The sequence below is a fragment of the Euprymna scolopes genome, chromosome 17 (assembly GCF_053919585.1).
Source record: "Euprymna scolopes isolate OS-2025 chromosome 17, ASM5391958v1, whole genome shotgun sequence".
In the NCBI taxonomy this organism is placed as follows: domain Eukaryota; kingdom Metazoa; phylum Mollusca; class Cephalopoda; order Sepiida; family Sepiolidae; genus Euprymna; species Euprymna scolopes.
This window is the reverse complement of record NC_136498.1, coordinates 117,325,522-117,346,054: the sequence shown is the minus strand read 5'-3', so window position 1 is coordinate 117,346,054 and position 20,533 is coordinate 117,325,522. Positions and strand designations below refer to the sequence as shown.

At 28.7% G+C, this 20,533-nt stretch overlaps 1 protein-coding gene across 10 annotated transcripts in view; it reads left to right on the top strand.

The window, feature by feature from the left end:
• LOC145296925 (single-stranded DNA-binding protein 3-like) overlaps positions 1–20,533 on the top strand; it is a 317,297-nt gene that overhangs the window by 264,595 nt on the left and 32,169 nt on the right. For 2 of the 10 annotated variants that reach the window (XM_080143127.1, XM_080143124.1), the window contains one exon: positions 15,537–16,204. The exons of the other annotated variants lie outside the window; for them this stretch is intronic. In XM_080143127.1, coding sequence (XP_079999253.1) covers positions 15,537–15,542 — 6 coding nt within the window. In that variant the 3' untranslated portion in view covers positions 15,543–16,204. Of the gene's footprint in view, positions 1–15,536; positions 16,205–20,533 lie in introns of those variants that run through there. 10 annotated transcript variants of the gene reach the window in all.

Below are 20,533 nucleotides of genomic sequence, written 5' to 3'. Positions count from 1 at the left end.
TGCAAATCTGAAATGTAAAAAGTAAGTTAACAGATGCTGGTGATGGGTGAAAAAGAATATCATTGAAAAGTAGGTTCAAATTTATTTGAATACTAACAGATTTTATTTTGTTAATTCAGAGATTTAAAATAATCTGAAACAAAACCAAAATATTTCAGTTCCCTGGCGTAAACCTCTCCCTGGTTACAGTAGCTGAATAATGTGACCTTTTTTTCTTAACTGAAAACATTGCTTTCATTTGCTTCTTTCGTTCTCTAATCAGCCATCTTTATTTTCTAAAATTATTCTTATTAATGTTTGCCTTTATTGATAAGAATGCTTTAAACTAGCAGTTTCGTTTTTTTTTTTTTTTTTTTTTCTCCCACAACTTCAATTTAGTTTATATCAACTTTAAGGAAATTACTTTAAAAATGCCATTCAGCAATATTTAACAAATATATAATCACCTAAAACCATTCTGTTCAATGTTTTAGGACAAAATGTTTTATTTCATCAAAAATTTCTTTTGTGATGCTATATCTTTTGGGAAGAAATAAATTTTCAGAAAAATAAGAGTCCAAAATTTGAAATAGGGAGGACGTATTTTGCACACATTTTTGATAAAATCTACAAACTATTCTTTTTATTTCTTCCCCTGATGCATCAAAATGGCAACCATGTTTGTTTGAAATATTTTCATATAGTGTAAACAGAAGTTACTATGTTAAAGCAGAGACAATATAGTTGTTAAATCATTTTTTGTCAAAAAAAACATACTGGCTTTAAGTGATAAAATGTTTTGAAAATGGTGTCAAATGGCATTATTTAATTTTTTTCCTTTTAAAATTAATATTAACTATCAATTAAATGTAAAATATTTCATTTTAAAAAAAAATTTTTTTTTTTTACATAAGTTCTTTTTTAAAATTGATTTAAATCCTTCCCCCGATTCTTTAAGATTATTACAACAAAATCATTTTGGCTTTTGTATTGGATATATTCCATTATGATTCTTTAACGCAACCAAATTTAAAAATGAATTTCCAGGTAAGTAATTTTTCTTTGCTTCCAATATTTCCAAGTATTTTTCCAACTTTTATTTTCTTCTTTTAAATGTAAGATTTGTCAGTCGTCAGCATTTCTTACTTTGCTACAAGGTATTTTACTCACACTTTTCAGTAATCCCTGCTTTTTTGATGTCCACTTTTTGTTCGAGCCCAAAAAAAGCTGCAAATTAAATAAAATCGATCTGCACAGTTCTAAAATGTTTCAATAATGTGTCACTTGACGCAGTTCAAATTAACATGCTGCCATTTTCTTTTTAACTTTACATTCATTGCTAATTAAAATTTCATTGTTTTTTTTTGTTTTGTTTTTTTTTAATTTCCTTAAAAAGGAAAGAAAACTAAACTTGGTGCTTATTTAGAATTACACTTTATTAAGAAAAAAAAATTTTGTTTTGATGTACGTACTTGTCACGAAACAGTTCCTGTTTCAAAAATTATGTAAATTAATCGAGTAGTTATTTTATTTTATTTTTTTAAGAAAATCAAATTTTATAAGGAAGCAAGGAGGAAATCGAGAGTGGCCATATTGTTTTAATTTTTGCCAAAATTCAAGGGCAACAACTCAATTCGACTACAGATTTTATTTGTATACAAAATAATTAAAACTTTGATAAAAATTGTAAAATTTGATTTTCTTGATTAAAAAAAACAAAAGAAAAAAAAACTTTGTTCCATGACAAGTATACACATCATAAAGATTTTTCTGTATCTTTGATTTTTAATCGAGTGTGATTTTAAATAAGCACTCTTAAATTGTCTAATGCTAAACATTTTTGAATCAACCTTAGCCCAGCTCTTCACGATGAAGAACAGATTAACAGTTTTGCTTACGGCACGTTTTCCTATTTTGTCTCCTTTTTTATTTTATGCTTTATTTTTCTACCATGCTAATCACATTAATTTTTATTGCCTTTATTCTTTTGTTGTTTCAATTCTGTTGATTTCTTTAAAAATCTTTAAAATATTTTGAATGAATTGTAATAATATTAGTGTTAACTTTTTTTTTGCTACTGAATCAAACAAAATTAAACTGAATTGTTTCTTTGATAATTATAAAATAAGAAACTCTAACCCAACTGCTGATAAAGTAATAACTTTTTTTTTGCTACTGAATCAAACAAAATTAAACTGAATTGTTTCTTTGATAATTATAAAATAAGAAACTCTAACCCAACTGCTGATAAAGTAATAACAGCAAAATTATAATGGAAAAAAAATAATTTCTACAATTTTTTTTCATCTTAAGAATGGAATCCAATTTTCTAAAAGCATTTATTTAAAGTATTGGTTCGTTTGCTTCAAGCTGTGATTATGATTTCTTTTCTAATCTTATAAAATGTTAACATTTTAAATGAATGCTCATTTTAAAGTTTGAATTTTTGAGGTGATGATTGAAAATTTGGATTATTCAGACTACTATTCTCATTTTGGTTTTTTTTATTTACATGTTTCATGTACATCTTTTCAAACTTGCTAATACGCACAAAGTAGAAGAATACCCATCTCGGGGCAGGTAAAACTAATTCCCAACCGGAACAGTTTCATGCACTTTTATGAAAATCAAAATACAACACCAAAACTTATGTTTATGACTCTTATACTAATTTTCATTCTAAAAAATGTCAGATTTAAGGCTTGAGTGTTAAGAAGAAATTGAAATTCAAGAAATTTTGCTTAATTGGTGTTTAATGCTTATTCATCAAATTTAATGCAAATCTGAAATGTAAACATTTTTAAATGGTATATGTGTCCATATTGTGTCCATATTTTGAAATCTAAAGAAACTAAAATTTGGAGAATATGAATTGATGTCATTTAATGCCTTTTTCATTTAACAACTTGTTTCCAACCATTGATGGTTATAGCTGACTGTATTCTTCCCAAGAGTCCATTTAGACTTCTCAGCACAAATTGGAATAAGTACATAGCAGATGCTGCCAAGTTTGTCGCAAAGAAAGAAGAATCCCTCTACTGGGCTAGGAAACTTCTCGCACTGGCCAGTATACTTTATCTCTATAAAGAAAGCCCCATTCACTTGTATCCGGATTATTATTGTCACTTCCGGGCTAGTGCATCTACCAATAATCTCCTTCTCTCTCTTGGACAAGGTTCTAAAAAGAATTTTTAACCTAAAAGATCTCACACTCTCTGCCAAGCTCAGTTCTGTTGCATCATTGCAAAGTTTTTTTCCCCCCTTGTTTTACAAGTACTTCAACAAAATGTGACAGATGAACCTACTGCACTTATTCCTCCCCATCACATAAATAATATAAATACCGCCAACCCACCTGATAATCAACAAAATCACTCCTTTTCTGTAGAGTTCCCTAGATGCTGGGGGATTTTCTAAGTGACAGCCTTCTGGAGGTTGAAGGTTCAATCCTTATAGGTGATAGTAATTAAAAATAACAATAATTAACACTTCCACCTGGTCACGCCTGATGAAATGAAAACAATTTACCACTGTGGATTAAATGTAGGGTTCAGTTCAAAATTTTATATCAGTTCCCCAGTTTGACATAAAGTTTCTCAAGTTCTGCGATTTGATTATAAGTTTGAAAAGATGCGCCTGAAGAAGATCAGAGCTTACACTGGCCAAAACTTTGTGCAACAAATAACTAAGATGAGCATCGTGGTCTGGATAATACCAACATTGATATTTTCGTTTTAATTTGCTTCTTTTTTTATGTAACAAATGAATTATTTCAAGTTATGTGAATGTTATGAGTCTCTAATACTTGGCATATCTAAATTTATTTTTGTTTCCGTGATTGTGTTACTATTTCATTTGGAAGTCAGTGAAATCCATCTTTGCTTATTTTACTCTGTAAAATTTTCTGTGTACATGAGTTATTTTGCTCTTATTATTATTACCATTATTATTACCATCTCATCATCATTATTACAACTATTATTATTACTACTACTACTACTATTATTATTATTATTATTATTATTATTATTATTATTATAATAATAATAATAATAAAAATAAATTTCTTGACCAGAAATTTATTTTTATTAGCTTTTCATGGTAAATAAAATGTGTTTTATTGAAGTCTTTGAATGTGGTTTACTAAATCGTAGTCTACTAAAATAGGGACATAAGTTTGAAGAAAACCTTTATTATCGCATTTTAAAATTTACTTCTCCGTATGCATTTTTCAGCCATCTTGTTCATGTCTATATTAGACTTCAGTGACACCAAGAGGGAACGTGGGTTATTTTGACTTTTGAATGCTTTTCATGAAAATTATCTAACATTGGAGATGAAAAATGATTATGGAATAAAATGCAAAATGTTTAAAGAAGTTATTTTTATAGAAACAAAAAAGAAAACAATGGAATTGAATTTTAGCAGAAAGGAGCTCTTCATGAATATCATGTCTGCTGATAAAGATATCGAGCAAATACCATTTATTCAATGCATGATGTTAGCAAAGTCGTTTCTTTCTTTTGGTGATCTCGTATAAGCTTTTCTTCATTTCTAAAATAATTTTTGATGCTGGAAAATTTTCCCAATTGCCAACTCCTTCTCAGAAACCGAATTCCTCGAAGGGATTTCATTTTTATTAAAGGGAACATAAATTTAATTATTGAGAAAATCATTTTTAATTGAAATTCTTTGAATGGTTTAAAAGTAAAAATGAACTTGTATTACATTAAGAGAAAATAAAATTTGTTAAAATAATTACTTATTAATTCAAAAGTAATTGCTCCTCAAAATAAATGCAAGCATTGTCCATAACCTTCTGGCAACCACAAACGTTCACATTCAATCAGAGTACTCTTCTTTTGCTTTGACTCAAGACAAATTTTAGTCAGGATTCTTCAACTTCATTGAAAGACCAAAATTTACAACCTTTTATAAAGTACTCTTACATTGCAATAGACTACAATAGTCAGATCCATCAGCGCCTGCACTTCCAGCTTGTCTAATACTTTCATCTTGTTGCTTGCCTTTCTGGCTGCTTTTAGTGCTGCTTAACCGATTTGAGTGTTTTTAATGAAGTTGAAGAAACTTATTAATTTTTATTTATTGCAGGCTATTATTCTCATCTGTCTTTGTTGTTTCGCAACGTTTCGGCCACCCATTCCTTTGGCCTTCATCAGGTGGTAACCGCAACGGGATAGGAACTCCAAAACTCCTAACTGCATTCTCAGCAATTACTGCCATCCATAGTTGTTGTTGTCTTATCACTCCGTTTTGGCCAAGTAACAACAACAACTATGGATGGCAGTATTTGCTGAAAATGCAGTTAGGAGATTCGGAATTCCTATCCTGTCGCAGTTAATCACCTGATGAAGGCCAGAGGAATAGTCGGCCGAAACGTCGTGAAACAACAACAAAGAAAAATGAGAATAATAGTCCGCAATAAATAAAAATTGATAAATAATTCTCATCTAAACAATGAATTCCAATTAAATAATATATATTGAAGAAACTTGCTAAGAAATTTTTGATTAAACACCAAAGTATTGGTATGTTTACCAAAGTGCAGATTGTTGAGAAAATGTGCACAATGGTCTCTCTTTGAAGAATAGTTGGTTTTTAAATAAATTCTTGCATAGTAAACCCTTAATTTAACAATTTGGTAATAATTCTGCTTTGGCTCGGCTAGTTAGTGTAGCAGTATTGGTTGCTTACGTGAAGAAAAGTGTAAATCTTAGGCTTATCTTCTTACAATTTTGTAAATGTGGGTTTAATTTTATGCTATAATATTTGTGTTTCTATTATGACCCAATGTCTTACTTGAATATTATCTGTCGTTATATCCCATGTATAAATTGCTTTCCAAGTGTTTGCAAAGGTTTCAGCTCACAAGTTTGTTTTATTGCTAATGTAATTATATAAGTGTGATATGGTGCAATCACGTTGATACACAGGTTCCCATCAGATCATCCAAGTTAAGCAATTTTGAGCCTGGTCAGTATTAAAATGGGTGATCATTTGGGAATTCCAGGTGCTGTATGTTCTCTCCGCTTATCTTTGCATTGTTTCCAGTCAGTCTTGAGCCTCTAATTGCCACTTGATCCAAGTAGTGCCGATTCAAGAAAGGTGTGGTTAAAGATTGCACAACCCTTGCATCACAATTACATGTGCAGCTACCCTTACGGAGTTGTCCATTGTTTCTTGAAACTGAACAGAGGCATCGCATAGTTATATGTTGACAGGATTTTAGCATATCTGTATATTTTGATGACATGGCTACATTAGTTATTAGTAATCCCTGAAGTTGAAAAGCACATAAAAAGTTGACACTTCATACAGCGTCTGTATTTCCTCAAAATAAACGTCAACATTTTATAATTGGATCTTCATCATTTTTGTTAATCAATTTCTTTGGCCATAAACATAACATAACATTGTTAATCAATTTCTTTGGCCATCTAAAATAAACATCACAAATGTGTTCTTCAACTGTTTCATGTAAGTAACTATTTTTTTGTCTTTACTTTTGTAAATTTTTGCTTAAAATTTGAGTAAGAATATAAAGTAATTTTTAAAAATGTATTATTAAAATAAAAATTATAAAAAAAAACTTGGGTTTTTATGTGATGAAATTGTTAAAAATGATAAGATTAAAAAAAAATAACCTTCATTAATAAGAGCAGAGCAAAATGTAACATTTTTTGTGAAAGTAATAAAATTGAGTTCCCTTTTATTCTATCAAAATTCGATTAATATTAAAAAAAAAAAAATGCATCAATATTATAAATACATGTTTATATGTTGATTGAATCTAATTTTAAAATTTGACTAAAAAAACTTAATCACTTTAAATTTCAAAATCGTTTTAAAAATCTTTGAATTAGAATTGAATTTTTAAAAAAATTTATTTGTATGCTTAGTTTTTTTAGATTTTGTTTCATTCTTATCGTTTCAAAAACATTCCTCTTATGAATTTCTGCTAATACTCTTTTTACATTTTTCATATAACAATTATAACCTTTAAGATTAAATGGGAAAAAGGTATGAAACCAATTTACCTGCAATAAAATAAACATTTTTTTATGCATTAAGAATCGAGTAAACTATTTTGAAATTATATTTTTTTTTCTTCTCAGCTTAAAGTTGAGTAGTCATAAATCCAAAATGAGTGGTCATAAATCCAAATTAAATGCTCTCAATTTTTTTACAAAATTTTGCATGTTGCTGATTTTCTAACCCCATCCCATAAAAAATATTAATATTTTTCCAATTTTCTTGCAGGTTTTGTAAGCTTTTCAGTTTTTATTCGTCATCTGTGAGTCTTAAATTATGAAATGTTGCAACTGTATATGATTCATTAAATAATTAATTTGAGAAAATAGTATTCATTAGAATTTTAATAATCGCGTTCACCCAGTCAATAGTGCTTGTACAGATAAGATGGCTGAAAGATTTTTACTTGTAACACGGACAATGGCCACTTTTCTTGTCCTCTCTCAGAAATAATCAAATATATGCCAATAAAACATTAATTTATGCTAATATTGGCCGCCTGCTTTGAAAATATTTACTTTTCTTAGCATTTCTATTCCCTTCGTAGTTATATTAACAATGTTTCTCCATGTTTCAGTCATGTCATTTTGAAGTTAAAAAATCTGTATAAAGAGTGAGTCGAAATTCTGTACAAGTTTCAGAGTTCAATGAAAAGGTTCCCAAGTTCAAAAATATATTTACCTGAAGAAAGTCAGAGGTTATATCAGCCAAAGCGTTAATATAACAACCAAGATGAAGGGATTAATTTAAATGATCAATTTGAATCTTAGAAATTTTGCAGCATATTTTATCGTCTTGTTTATTATAAATATAACTTTGTATCTCGTTGATTTCATTTTATTTTTCCACTTTAAACTCCACTATTTGTGCATCGTACAATCTCTAATGTTTCAACTACGACTGAGTAATGATGCACTCTGTTTCCCTCGCAGGTAAACACATGACGACCACTTTTGTGTTTTGTTTTATTTTTATCACGATTAGCAATTTTATTTTATCACGATTAGCAATTTTATTTTCACCTTTTAAAAAAACAAACAAAAAAAAAACAGTGTGACAAATAATTTTTTATTCCATTTTGTTTTTAGTTGTTTCACTTTCCATTTTAAAAAATAAATAAATTTAAAATGTAATTTTAATAAATAAATTGAAAATTAAATGTTCACGTTCACACACACACACATATATATATATTCTTTGTTTACATATTAATCTAGAGAACTCTATTCTTTGTAGATGTGTATTGCTGTACACTAAGTGGAAACTGTTATTACCCCTGTCAAAAAGCTCAATTCATAAATATACCTAAAAAAGAATTAGTCTTTATCAAAAACTTTAAAAAAGAACATATTAGTCATATGTCAGCTAGAACAGGGAGTAAAGCTCTCCTAGACTTGTAGATAATCAGCATAAAATGATCCGAAGGGTTGATGTGTCATAAAATCTAACAAATCAATCAACCCATAAATGTGTGTGATATATATATATATATAATTACTTAATTTAATCGCATAAATATATGAAAGTATAAATTTATGCGTAAACTTTAAGTATTTACTTCAACAGTGCTCAATACGAAGGTAGATACGTAGTGTATATATATTTACACAATAACTAAATAATATATATATATACACACACACATATATATGCATATATTATAGTAAATAATTATCTATATATATAAAAGCGAAAATGTGTGTATGTATGTTCGCTTTTTGTGTATGTCTGTAAAAGGCTTTTTTCGCTGGACTTCTCGGTCGGCTCATTCCTTAAAACTTTTTATATCACGTCTAAATGATAATATCTAAGAGTTACGAACGGGGGTCGCCTGTCTATTTAATTTGCCTGACTTTCACGCGTTATTTTTTCCAGATTTTTAGAGCATCCTGTGTATCTTTCGCTTTTCAGTATAAAACAAGCGAAAACTGGCTTGCAGCCGCGTCATGTTTCAAGGTCAAACATCACATGACTTAAGGTTCTCGCACCTGTTAATTTGATTTTATAAACGATAAATTAAGTTGCCGAGATGGCTAGGTCCCAGGGTTTTTTCCCATTTCGTTTCCATCTCCACATCAAAGGTTCGGGGTTCAAGCCTACTTTCCTACTAAAACTTTTTTTTTCCTTTCACACCTCCAAACACCTGGCCAACGTTTTCTTTTAAAACAGGCTTGTTTTGTCCCCCCCCCCTCAACACACACCTACAAACACTCAGGCCATGCCAGGTACCCTCCGCTAGTATATATATGAATAAATAAGTGTGTGTGTGTGTATATATATATATATATATATATACACACACACACATACACACACAAACAGTAGGAACCATGCTTGGTAGTGGCCTTGAAAAGTGAGGCAATCAAGAATCACGGCATCCAGAAATAAACTGACTGGAAAAATCTTTTCATCCCCAACTGCTAAGCCTTTAATCAGAATAAAAAAAATGATAAATAAAAGTATGTGTTATATTAAAATGAAAGCGACAAACAAAAATAAAAATGGATAATTAATGAGATATTCCTTAGCAAAGTAGTATGCAAATAAGTTAACAATAGTATGCTGATTGCATACACATGGTCAGTATATTAGAAAGTCGTTCTTCTCTTGTGAATAAATGGCCCAACTTTATATTATAGATTTAGTGTAGGAGAGCTCTTTTGAAAGTCATCCTCCCTCGTTTGTTCAGAATTTAATCTAAATAGTTTATATTGTATTTTTTACAAGTTTGAATTGTGTTTTCTATGGAAATAGGAACTTTAAGTTAGCCCCCTCCCTCCCATACACACACACACACAATATCACACTTTTTAACAAGAAATCTCATGGTGCTGTTTGTTTTGCATCAAGTGGTTTCGTGATGATAGCATTGGATGTACACTTTTACAACATGCTATATAACTCTGCAAAGGCGGCATTCAAAAGACATCATATCTGTGACGTCATTATACAAGTTCACTATTTGTCACATCAAAGTTATTTAATTCTCGAGGCTAATTTGATAAAAGAATTGAATGAATCAGTAAAAACTGTTATTCAGTCTTGTATCAAATTTAAAAAATATAAATTAAATATGAATTCATTTAGGACAACCTCTTCCACCCATGCAAAAATGGATTTGTTGAACAGAACTTATGAGTCAAAAAAAATTATTTTCACATTAATAAAAAATCATATTTCATTGCTTGTGTTGTTAGAGCCATTTTCGCTTCTATCGCTCCCTCTTTTAGTGTGCAGAGCATATAAATTACAGTTTTGATTTATTCGGTATTGTTTAAATAACCTCAAATTCGCATTAAAATATTTTAAATGGTTTAAAAAAAAAAAAGAATGGAAAAATAACTTATTTGACGGATTCAAAGATTCATAGTAAAAGGAAAAAGTTAGTTGGTTTTTCCCAAAATCAATTTCTTCACAAATCTTTTCATCCTTTGTTTCAAATTCAAACATTTTTCGTTTTATACACACCTGATTTTAATATTTCATTGGTTTCAAATGAATTTTTATGCATTAAAAACGATAATCAGTTTTAATGCATGAAAATTCATTTGAAAACAATGATGAAATATTAAAATCAGGAGAGGGACGACTTTTTTTATTAATTTTGTCTAATGAAACTCTTTTTCTCAAGAAGTGCCAATTAGAAAATCCTAGATGAGAATTTGCTGCATTTTTAAATGTTTCCCTTTATTTCTTTTCTTTCTTTTTTTTTCTTAAATTTAGTAGTTACAATGGCTTTACAGGCAAATTCAAATGGCAACTGTGATCTTAAACGTAAACACTGGTCTCTTTTCATCCAAGTTTGTTTTTAGGAATCTTTGGTGGTTTAGAGGCAGGGTAGGTTTAGATGTAGTGGGTTATTGATGAATCCATAAGAACCAGCAAAATTTTGCATCTGGCAAAGCTTTTGAGTAAAGGGAGATGGAAAATCAGTTTTGCATCCATACTTGTAAAACAATAATTTCACATTATTTGAAATGTTGAAAATGATCTTTTCAAAACCAATTAATCAGTTCCTTATTTATCCCCCTCCTCTCCAATCTAAGGTAAGAAAAATATAAAAATAACTTTTTAGTATACACTTTACCAGGTAAGTTGATTTTTTTTTTTTTTCTGGACATTATTTCAGGTGGGTGACAAGTTTTGGTGCATATTTAGAATAACACTTATAAAAAAAAAAAAAAAAAAAAAAAACAGATACAGAAAAATCTTTATTATGTACATACTCGTCACAGAACGAAGATGCCATATTCCAAAAATCATGCAAATTAATCAACTAGATTTTAGAACTTTTCCAATACTTCCGGTTTCCTTGCCATAAACATGAATCTGAGTTTTGTTGTTGGAATCAGATTTTTTGCGTGCACTCATCTTGAATAGATTAGTTCAAAATCATATTTTGTTTGCAAAAGATATGAATATGAGCCCTTGCCAACTAATATTTTGATTAATTTAGGCCCCAATCGTATATTTTGTATCCCATGCATTTAAAATCAAAATAATGGTCAATATGTCCATGCAGAGTGAGTGTTAGTCAAGTGAAGGAGTTTATTCACCTCGATTTTAAAATGAATTACCTCCCTTATATTCAGTCGCATCAATTATTTTTTCTAAAAATGCTATTTGTATTTCAAATTATAATCACTATTTTATTCCTATCGTTTTTTTTTTTTTTTGTTTGTTTTTTCATATTGATTCATTAATGTTAAGGTACTTATCCAGAGTCTGACTCAATTTCTGTCAACTATGCATCGGCATTTTCCAGCATGATTCATAAACAGTCGGTAAAAGCTGATTGTCAGAGATGATAAATTAAAAAATGTAGTGTTGTAATCCAACAGGATAAAACAACACTGAAAATAAAACTAGTTTCTATAAGTTTCATTGTATGAAAGAAAAAAGAAAAAAAGAAAAAGAAAAATTTGCGGAAATATTTAAAATATCTTTTTTTATGACAAAAACTAGTTTTTCTTTTTCAGTTTCAAGAAAAGTATATGAAAGTTTTTCCAGAAATGTTTCAAATAAGTTTCTAAAAAATATTGATGAAGATATAAAAACAACTATACATTTTTTATTTATTTATTATTTTTTTCAAGAAATTTTAACTGTTTTAATTTTTTTTTGCTAAATGTTTTTGGGGGAAGATATTGACACACAGTTGCCAGAAATTGGGTCAGGTTCTAGAATAAGTATGACTTTTTATTTTTACATCATTTTCAGCTTTTGATTGATTAGATAATTGTTTTATTTCAGTAATTTCATTCGAGTAACATTGTGTTTTAATTTAAAATATTCAGTGTAAAAAAAAAAAAAAAAATGATATGCACCCCCCTCCATCAATCGTCAATTGTTTTGCCATCCTGAAAAGTTTGAAAAAGATTAAAAGTGGTTTGCATTCTAATTTTGTTAATATCTTAAGCTAGAAATTAATTCTGATAGAAATTCGGTTATCGTTTAACTTTCTTCTCCTCAAGTACAGCTTAATTACCAAAGATACTGATATATTTTCCGGGGGGGGATGCATATAAAACCTGTTTCTTGAAACTGAAATAAAAAATCGTTTTCTTTCTATGTTTATTATGAAATGGTGTCTGAAAATTCGGATGAAATAATTCAGTAATCTGCACTATATATTACACAAAGAACAAAATATAAAATGAATTATCAAACAGGATATCTCTGGAGTTAACGCAAACAATTAGCGTGAAAATATCAAAAGAAATAATTAATAATAATCCTACTTGTCTATCTTCATTAATAGAAAAATATCTTTTATTTTCTTCCTCTATTTTGACATATTTTTTTTTTTTTTTTTTGCTACTGATTAGGGAATATATTCGGTTGATGTTATCTGATTTGAAATTCATAAACTATAAAACTATTTTCTTATGAGACATAAGTTTTCAATCTTTACTTTAATGATAAAATAATTTTTATGTAACGGGCACACATGGATAAACAATGTTGATTTTTGCAATATGATTATTATATTGAAAATTTTAATTGTCATAAATTTTATAATCTATTGAATTATAATATATATCACAAAAAAAAAACATAATATATACATGTGTGTGTAGAATCTGTCTACATAAAAAAATTTAAAAAAAAATTAAAAAAAAAAAAAAAAGATAAATAGATTAAATCGAACACAAAAATCTATATCTTACTGTTTAGATTAGGTTTGTCCAATCCTTTGTTGGACATTTTGAAGCAAATATATTTTATTTTGAATTGAAAATTTTCATCAGCACTCGTTTCATTGTTGACTGAAAATACTGCTTTTTATTGAGAGAAGTGTTGGAAGATGTTTGATTAAAATGAATCTGATTGAAAAATAAAAACAAATTTCTCCATTTGGCCAGTTCAATGTATAGGGAATGTATTAGGAGCGTACCTTTCATCAGCTAATAACATTTTTTTTTTTTTTTTACTCATTTTGTGTAATTCTAACATTCTTTAATGATGAAATTCATTTCTTGAATAACATATCTTCTATTCTCTCTCCCTCAGGCATTTCTCTTTATGCATGGCTAGCTTAGTGGTGTGTGTGTTTTGAGAAAATTTAGCAAATTCAGAATTGCAATTTGCAGAAAAGTAAATTGACTGGAAAAACTTTTCACACAAAATAACTAAGTTTTTATCGACAGTATAAAAAATATTCAGAAATAGAATTGTTTGTGGTGGAATGAACATGGCCATTAAATTAGAAAACAATAAAAACAAATGGTTAGTTAATGAAATGTTCTTTTGCGAAGCAATATGCAAATTAGTTAAGTTATGCCAGATTGCCTACGCCTGATCAGTTTATTAGAAAGCTATTGTGTGTGTATGAAGTTTACTTTTTAATCTCACTGTTAGTGCATTGAACGGCTAGACTTTATAAATTAGTAACTTATTACAAGCTTCGTTTGTCAAATTAATCCAAAATGAAAATGTTTTAGTTATCCACGTTGTTTAAGCATCTTTTATTTTTGCTGTTTTCGCTATGGATAGAATCGATTTGATTGGTGTCTTTTCAGAAATGTAAGTTTTTACTCATAGTTTTTATTGTTTGTCTTTTTCTGAATCATAATGTTGGTTTTTGCCGCAACTTGTTGATTGAAAAAAAAAAAAAAACGTTTTTTATTCAAGTGAAAATAGGATAAAATATTTGAATTTGTGGAAGAATTTCCCTGAAAATCAGATCAAAATAAAACAGTAAATTTTTACTTTAACCAAATAAAATGCAGTTTAAAAATGATAAATTAATTTGATCTTTTTAAAATCGCATTAAAACCAAACACATTAAGTTTTAATATTTCATTTTTTTACATTCGCTTTACTTATTTGAAAGTTTGATAAAATACTTTTATTTGTATTTTTTTGTTTTTGTATTTACTATAAGTGTTCCTTTTATTTATTTTTTTACTCTTAAATTTAATATAGGATCTGTAATGTGAACTTTTTGTGAAACAATCTGTCACTAAAACTGAATATTTTAGCTTTTATTTAAACTTGGAATCTTAACGCAAGAACCATTATGGAATATTAAACTGAACCTATTACTTAATTTTTTTGGGGTATATTGTTCTCGTTTCATCAGCCATGACACGATAGAATTTGGTTAATTTACTATAAGTTCTTATTCACTGTGGTAAGGCACCTTCAAACTACAGAAGACAGACACTTAAAACTGATTGTTAGCCAACATTTTTAATTGTTATGCCATGGGTTCACAAATAATATAAATTAACACTTTCATCCAATTATGGCTGCTGGGATGAGAATAGTTTAACGCCATGGATTAAATAAAGGGTTCTGTATAAAAAGAATTCATTAAAAGTTCCTAAGTTTGCAAAGATATGTTTGAAGAAGGTCAAAGGTTATATCAACTGAAATGTGGAAATAAAACTGAGAATAGTATTACAGATAATTCAAATTAAATTATTTTTTAATTAAAAATGATAAAATGGTTGGTTACCATCCTCATTGGATGTTGTATATTTGGCGGTGGGAGGTCAAAGGTCAGATATAGTCAGTACCTCTACGAATAATTTTTCATACTTCTGTTATAGATGCTAAACACATTTCACTTGTTTATCTTTGTTATATTACTTTTTCACTTTTTTTGTTGTTTCACTAATTTTGTATATTTTTAAAAAGACAAAGGAACATTTATTGTAAATTTTTTTTCCTCCAGCTCTCGCGTAATAATACTTGTGCTTACAAATTGTTGTTATATTATATGCATGCTTTTTTTTGTTTGTTTCTTCGTGTTTCTTCTTGTTTTTTGTATCTTTTCAACTATTAATCTTCTTTTTCTTCATTTCTTTGGAATTAAACTGCATTTGTAGTTGATTGACCCAGCCTTAACAGAGTTCAATGTTGAAAACAATTTTTTTTTTTTTTTTTTTCAAAGATTTTGATGAATATGTATTTTTCCGGGTATTTTTGTTTGTTTTTCTTGTTTTTGTTTTTTTCTTTCTTTCTTTCTTTCTTGTCATGCATTCAACCCCTTCTAGACATGAGTCTCAGTTGCGACTGTGGCTGCTTAACTACCGAACTGACTGACCTGATTGCTGCTACATTGTGGAAATTGCTGCAAGGATCATCTTCAGCCAAAATACGGATATTCATCGGTTTCTGCTATCCTTATCAGAAGAACGATGCTGGTTGTTAAGATCCACGGAGCAGTTAAGTCTCATCGCAAGAATGATATGAAGTGATCATCACCAACATCTGAAGTTCATATAACGGATTTCACACATACACCATGAAGACCACAGCAAAGAACATTATTACCTCTTCGCCTTTTTCTTTTACTTCCCACACTCTCAAGACATCGATTCACGTAGACTATTTTGACTTATAGAAGCAGGCCTTAACCTGAGAAGATAAATATTTAAAAAAAAAAAAAATTATTTTACAAGGCCATTCTATTAACGCTGATAAATGTTCCAAAGTTTCTACTTTTAATCATTTCAACTTTTGAACTTTAAAACAAACAAAAGAAAATTCTGTATTTAAAATTTTTCAAACAACCATTCTCGATTTTCATGTTTGACAGCCACGAATTCTGTAAAGTTCCTGCTTCATCAAATCTTTGTGATTTTCATTAAATTCACCCAAAATTGGAACTTGTTCATCCATTGCAAATGTTTTTCTGCAGAATAAACTGAATGATACTTTTTTTTTGTTTTGTGGATATTCTGTTAAAGCCATTAATTACAGACTCTGCCTTTGTACAAACCTAATTTTTATGAAGCCATTTTCTCTTGTAAGACATCGACACACTAAATAATATGTGTAAAATAACATTTTCTCTATGTTAAACAGTTTATTAGCAAAGCAGCAAGAGTTCCTTGGCTTTTGTCCATGGGCAAAGTGTAGTATCTGTTTTGATATCACACTTCAGCGTTTTTTCCTCTGTTACTGAATGAGAAATATTTTTAGACTGAGGCTATTTAAATTTTTTTCTAATCCAGTGGGCTTCTTTTTGGAATCTGTATATTTCACAGATTAAAAACGGTTTAACGTTGCCTTTGGAGAAGCAAGTAAATAGGAACAAAACTGGAAAAATTAGAATTTCATATGCGACAAAATTTTCTCTTCTAAAACCTTGCGATTCACACTATTCATATGTCATGATTATGTGAAAACTTTTTGTCTACTTTGCTGATTATTCGCACGTTAATTTTTTTTTGATATGAAGAATTTTTTTTTAAATATGTAAAATTATTAATTGGCTCTCAATTTTGGACCCCCACTTTTTTAAATTTATTTTTTATCAAAATTCACTTAATATTGGAAAATGTCCGGCTCCTCTTCAGGAAACCCATTTTGAAATTTTGTACCCTATCAAAACCTTTTTAATAAAAAATCTTCTTGGTTTTTATTGAGTATTACAGACTGAAAACTTTGTCATAATGACTTGAAATTAATCAGTAATAGAAGTTGTATCTATTTATACTTTTCTTTTTTCTTTTTCTTTTTTTTCAAATTTTCTGCGACAGATAATCACAAGTTTGGATTTCTGGTGTTGGTGGTAGTTACACGCACACACACACACACACATTTTCACATAACCAAATCTTATAATTACATTTAAGATGAGGCATGTTTTATGTCACTAATTGTTTTGTTTTCTTTTGTTTATCTTTGCCATCCAATTGAATCTTTAGTTTTTAAGCAAAATATCTTCATTCAACCAAACAATTTTACTTTTATTCTTTTCAATTAACTCCAAACACACAAGAGACAGAAATTAATGTCCATGGATGTTTTGTGTTTCTTCATTTCATCATCTTTCAACTCTCGAGAGTTGAAGTCGTGTTTCAGTTGTACAATGTGGCTGAAGTCGTAAAGAACCTTTTAAATTTATTGTTGTAAATATTTGTAAGTTTGGCCAGGGAAATTTAGCACCTCATGATACCGACGATTATGACCAGCATAACACATAAGACAATGTTGCTAGAACTAATGACATTGAAACAGGAATTTAATTCATCTTTCAAAAGAAGAATTATATTAATGATAAAAGAAGTTTTGCTACAAGACATAAGATTTGATCTACAAGGATTTGTTCGGAGAAAGAATAGACATAAGTTCGCACCAACAATTGTTTATACCGTGTGAGAAAGAGTTTATAAATTTGGGTGATGTCTTACTGACATAGTATGAAGGCAATATATAAATGATTATTAAGGATGTTTGAATTATCCGTGCATATTTAATATACAAAGTAGAATCAGTTTATTCTCTGGGTTTTTTGTTTTGTGTGTGTGATTCAGTTTTTTAAATACAAAGTACATCCTTAGTTCTGTTTCATCGACAATTTATACCAAATATTAGTCTGCTTTAAAAAATGTATTTCCAATCGATTTTAGTATTGACTTTTACTAAGAAACTGTACTTCTACTGCCACCCATAAAGACTGTATTCCAAGTGTTTTGTCATAGCTTTGAGCAACCGCTGCATTTGTTTCATGGCTTTTTAAGAAAACATAAAGGAAGTTTGAAGGTAAGTCATAATTTTGAAGAAATTGCTAGTTAACTTAGTATTGTTTATTTTTTATGAGTATAAAAAATAACTTGAAAATTAAGAACACTCCAAACTTCACGAAAAAAAGCTGACATCAATATATCAAGGAATTTATAGGCATCTTATCAGAGAAAGGCTTTAAAGTAAATAATTGTCCATAAATTCTATTTAAATTCAATCATAGCTAAACTATTTTATTCTTACAAAAAATGAGGCAAAACAAAAAGAGAGAGTAAGATTGATCAAAAGAGAAATCAAAGTAAAAGAATTGCCAAACAGTGTTGGGCAGAGAGAATTAATAATGAAATCAGGTTTATTAAGTGAGGATCAAGTAAAGATTAGATACCCCGTAGCAGACAACAAAAATAAGCAAACAATTCAAGGCGCACCGTTTGTTCGACCTTGACATTGCCGTTATGTTTCTAAACGTGTAAAATAGCAGACATATTCGAATGTTCGCGAGCAAGATTTTTAAAAAATATATTTACAAAACTTTTATGGGTTAAAAAAAACAAACTTCTTTCTATTTACACAAAACTTTTGAATGTAAGTAATAAAACGAAGGTATTTAAACAAAATATATTTAAATAAATGGGTGTCTTTCTTTTTATATGTTTACAGAACGTTTAATAAAACTATTAATAATAATAATAATATAAATAAATGGTAAATTTTTATGATGTGCCCCAGCATATTATAAACACTCCAACTTCCCTATGTTAAGAATGGCTTTTGGAAAAAAAACCCACCCCTAACCTCAAAAGCTGTTCTTAACATAGGGAGGTTGGGAGGTGTTTATTCCAAAAGCCGTTCTTAACATGGGGTGGTTGGGGTGTTTATACTACGCTGGAGCAGGTCGTAAAATAATACCAAATAAATGAATAAACCGAGGTTATAACTGAGAATTTTGGATGATGTCAATTAAAAAATACATAATTAAAAAAAAAAAAAAAAAAAATGAAATAAAATTATTATAACCAAACTTTTTATGGCAGAAACAAATATAAAATAACTGACTTGTTCGGATTTTTGCAACCAAGATTAATTTTTATGTACAGTGTGTGTGTGTGTGTGTTTATCTTTCTTCATGCGTTTTTAATACAATTCAATATTTATTTAAAGTGCGATGTATGTGAGTGGTCAGTGGAGGAGAAATCCTTCTAGACTGAGGCAATTTTTATACATAATAAAATCGCAAGTATAAACAATCAAGATTTTAAAAAATATATTTTATTCACATATCTTTTATAATTTTTATTTTTATAAAGATGAAGTGTAGCATCCCAAGATACAAATCTTTTTGTATATTTTATTTTTATTTAAAAAAAAACAACAAAAACTTGCTATTTGTTTACTTCTCCATAAAGACAAATTAAGTACAAGTTTAGCGTCCGAAAATTTCAGTTTCCAATGTTTTGCAATTAATATAGTTCATTCATTTTTTTTTTTTAATTTTTATTATTATTATTATTAGTTTTATTAAAAGTTCTATAAATATATAAAAAGAATTTTGTTTAAATACGTTTGTTTTATTACTTACATTAAAAAGTTTTGCATAAATAGAAAAGTTTTTTTTTTTTAATCCTTAAAAGTTTTGTAAAGATTTAATATTAAAGAAAATGTTTTGTAAATATTTATTTTTTCTTTTAAATCTTTAAAAGTTTTGTAAATATATTTTTAAAAAATCTTGCTCGCGAACATTCGAATATGTCTGCTATTTGACCTGTTTACAAGTTTAGAAACAACTAACAGCAATGTCAAGGTCGAACAAACGGTGCCTCTTGAATTGTTTGCTTATTTTTGTCGTCTGCTACGGGGTATCTAATCTTTACTTGATCCTTAAGTTAAAATCCAGGAAGATTATTTAGCGGTTTATTATCTTTTTTGTAAGAATTTTTTGCAGTCAAACCTTTGTGTTAATGAATAAAAATGATCCCGATTGAATTGTGACGGGAGCAACAGATCTCCATGGAGAACTGATTACTTCCTATTAGTGTTTGGACGGTTAATCGGAAATTGGAAGGATCGGAACTTTTGGTGGTATCAGAATCAGAAAAATGTGTACCAATTTTCTGATGCCAAAAACGATTCCTTTATCTTATTTGATTTTGTTTAGAACAAAATCTTCTATTGCTAGTAGTAATAAAATAATAAGTATTTATTAATTTTAACCAGTGAAGCTAAATGCTATAAATTACCACCCACGGACATGTTTTTTACGTTTCGAGATGCACATTTAACATGTGTTTTTACTGTAATCCTGACAAAATAACAATTTTATAGTTAAATATTTAGAGATTTATGACAAATCAGAATTGGTAATTGTATTAGAATCAAGGGAAGAAATATTAGAATTATCCCATTACTACTTCCTATGGAAAATCTGTTTATATTGTCTCTGCTATTCTAGAACTCTGGAACTTTCTAGAAAGTTCTAGAGAACAATTATACTCTATTTCTCTAAATTCAAAAGGTCTTA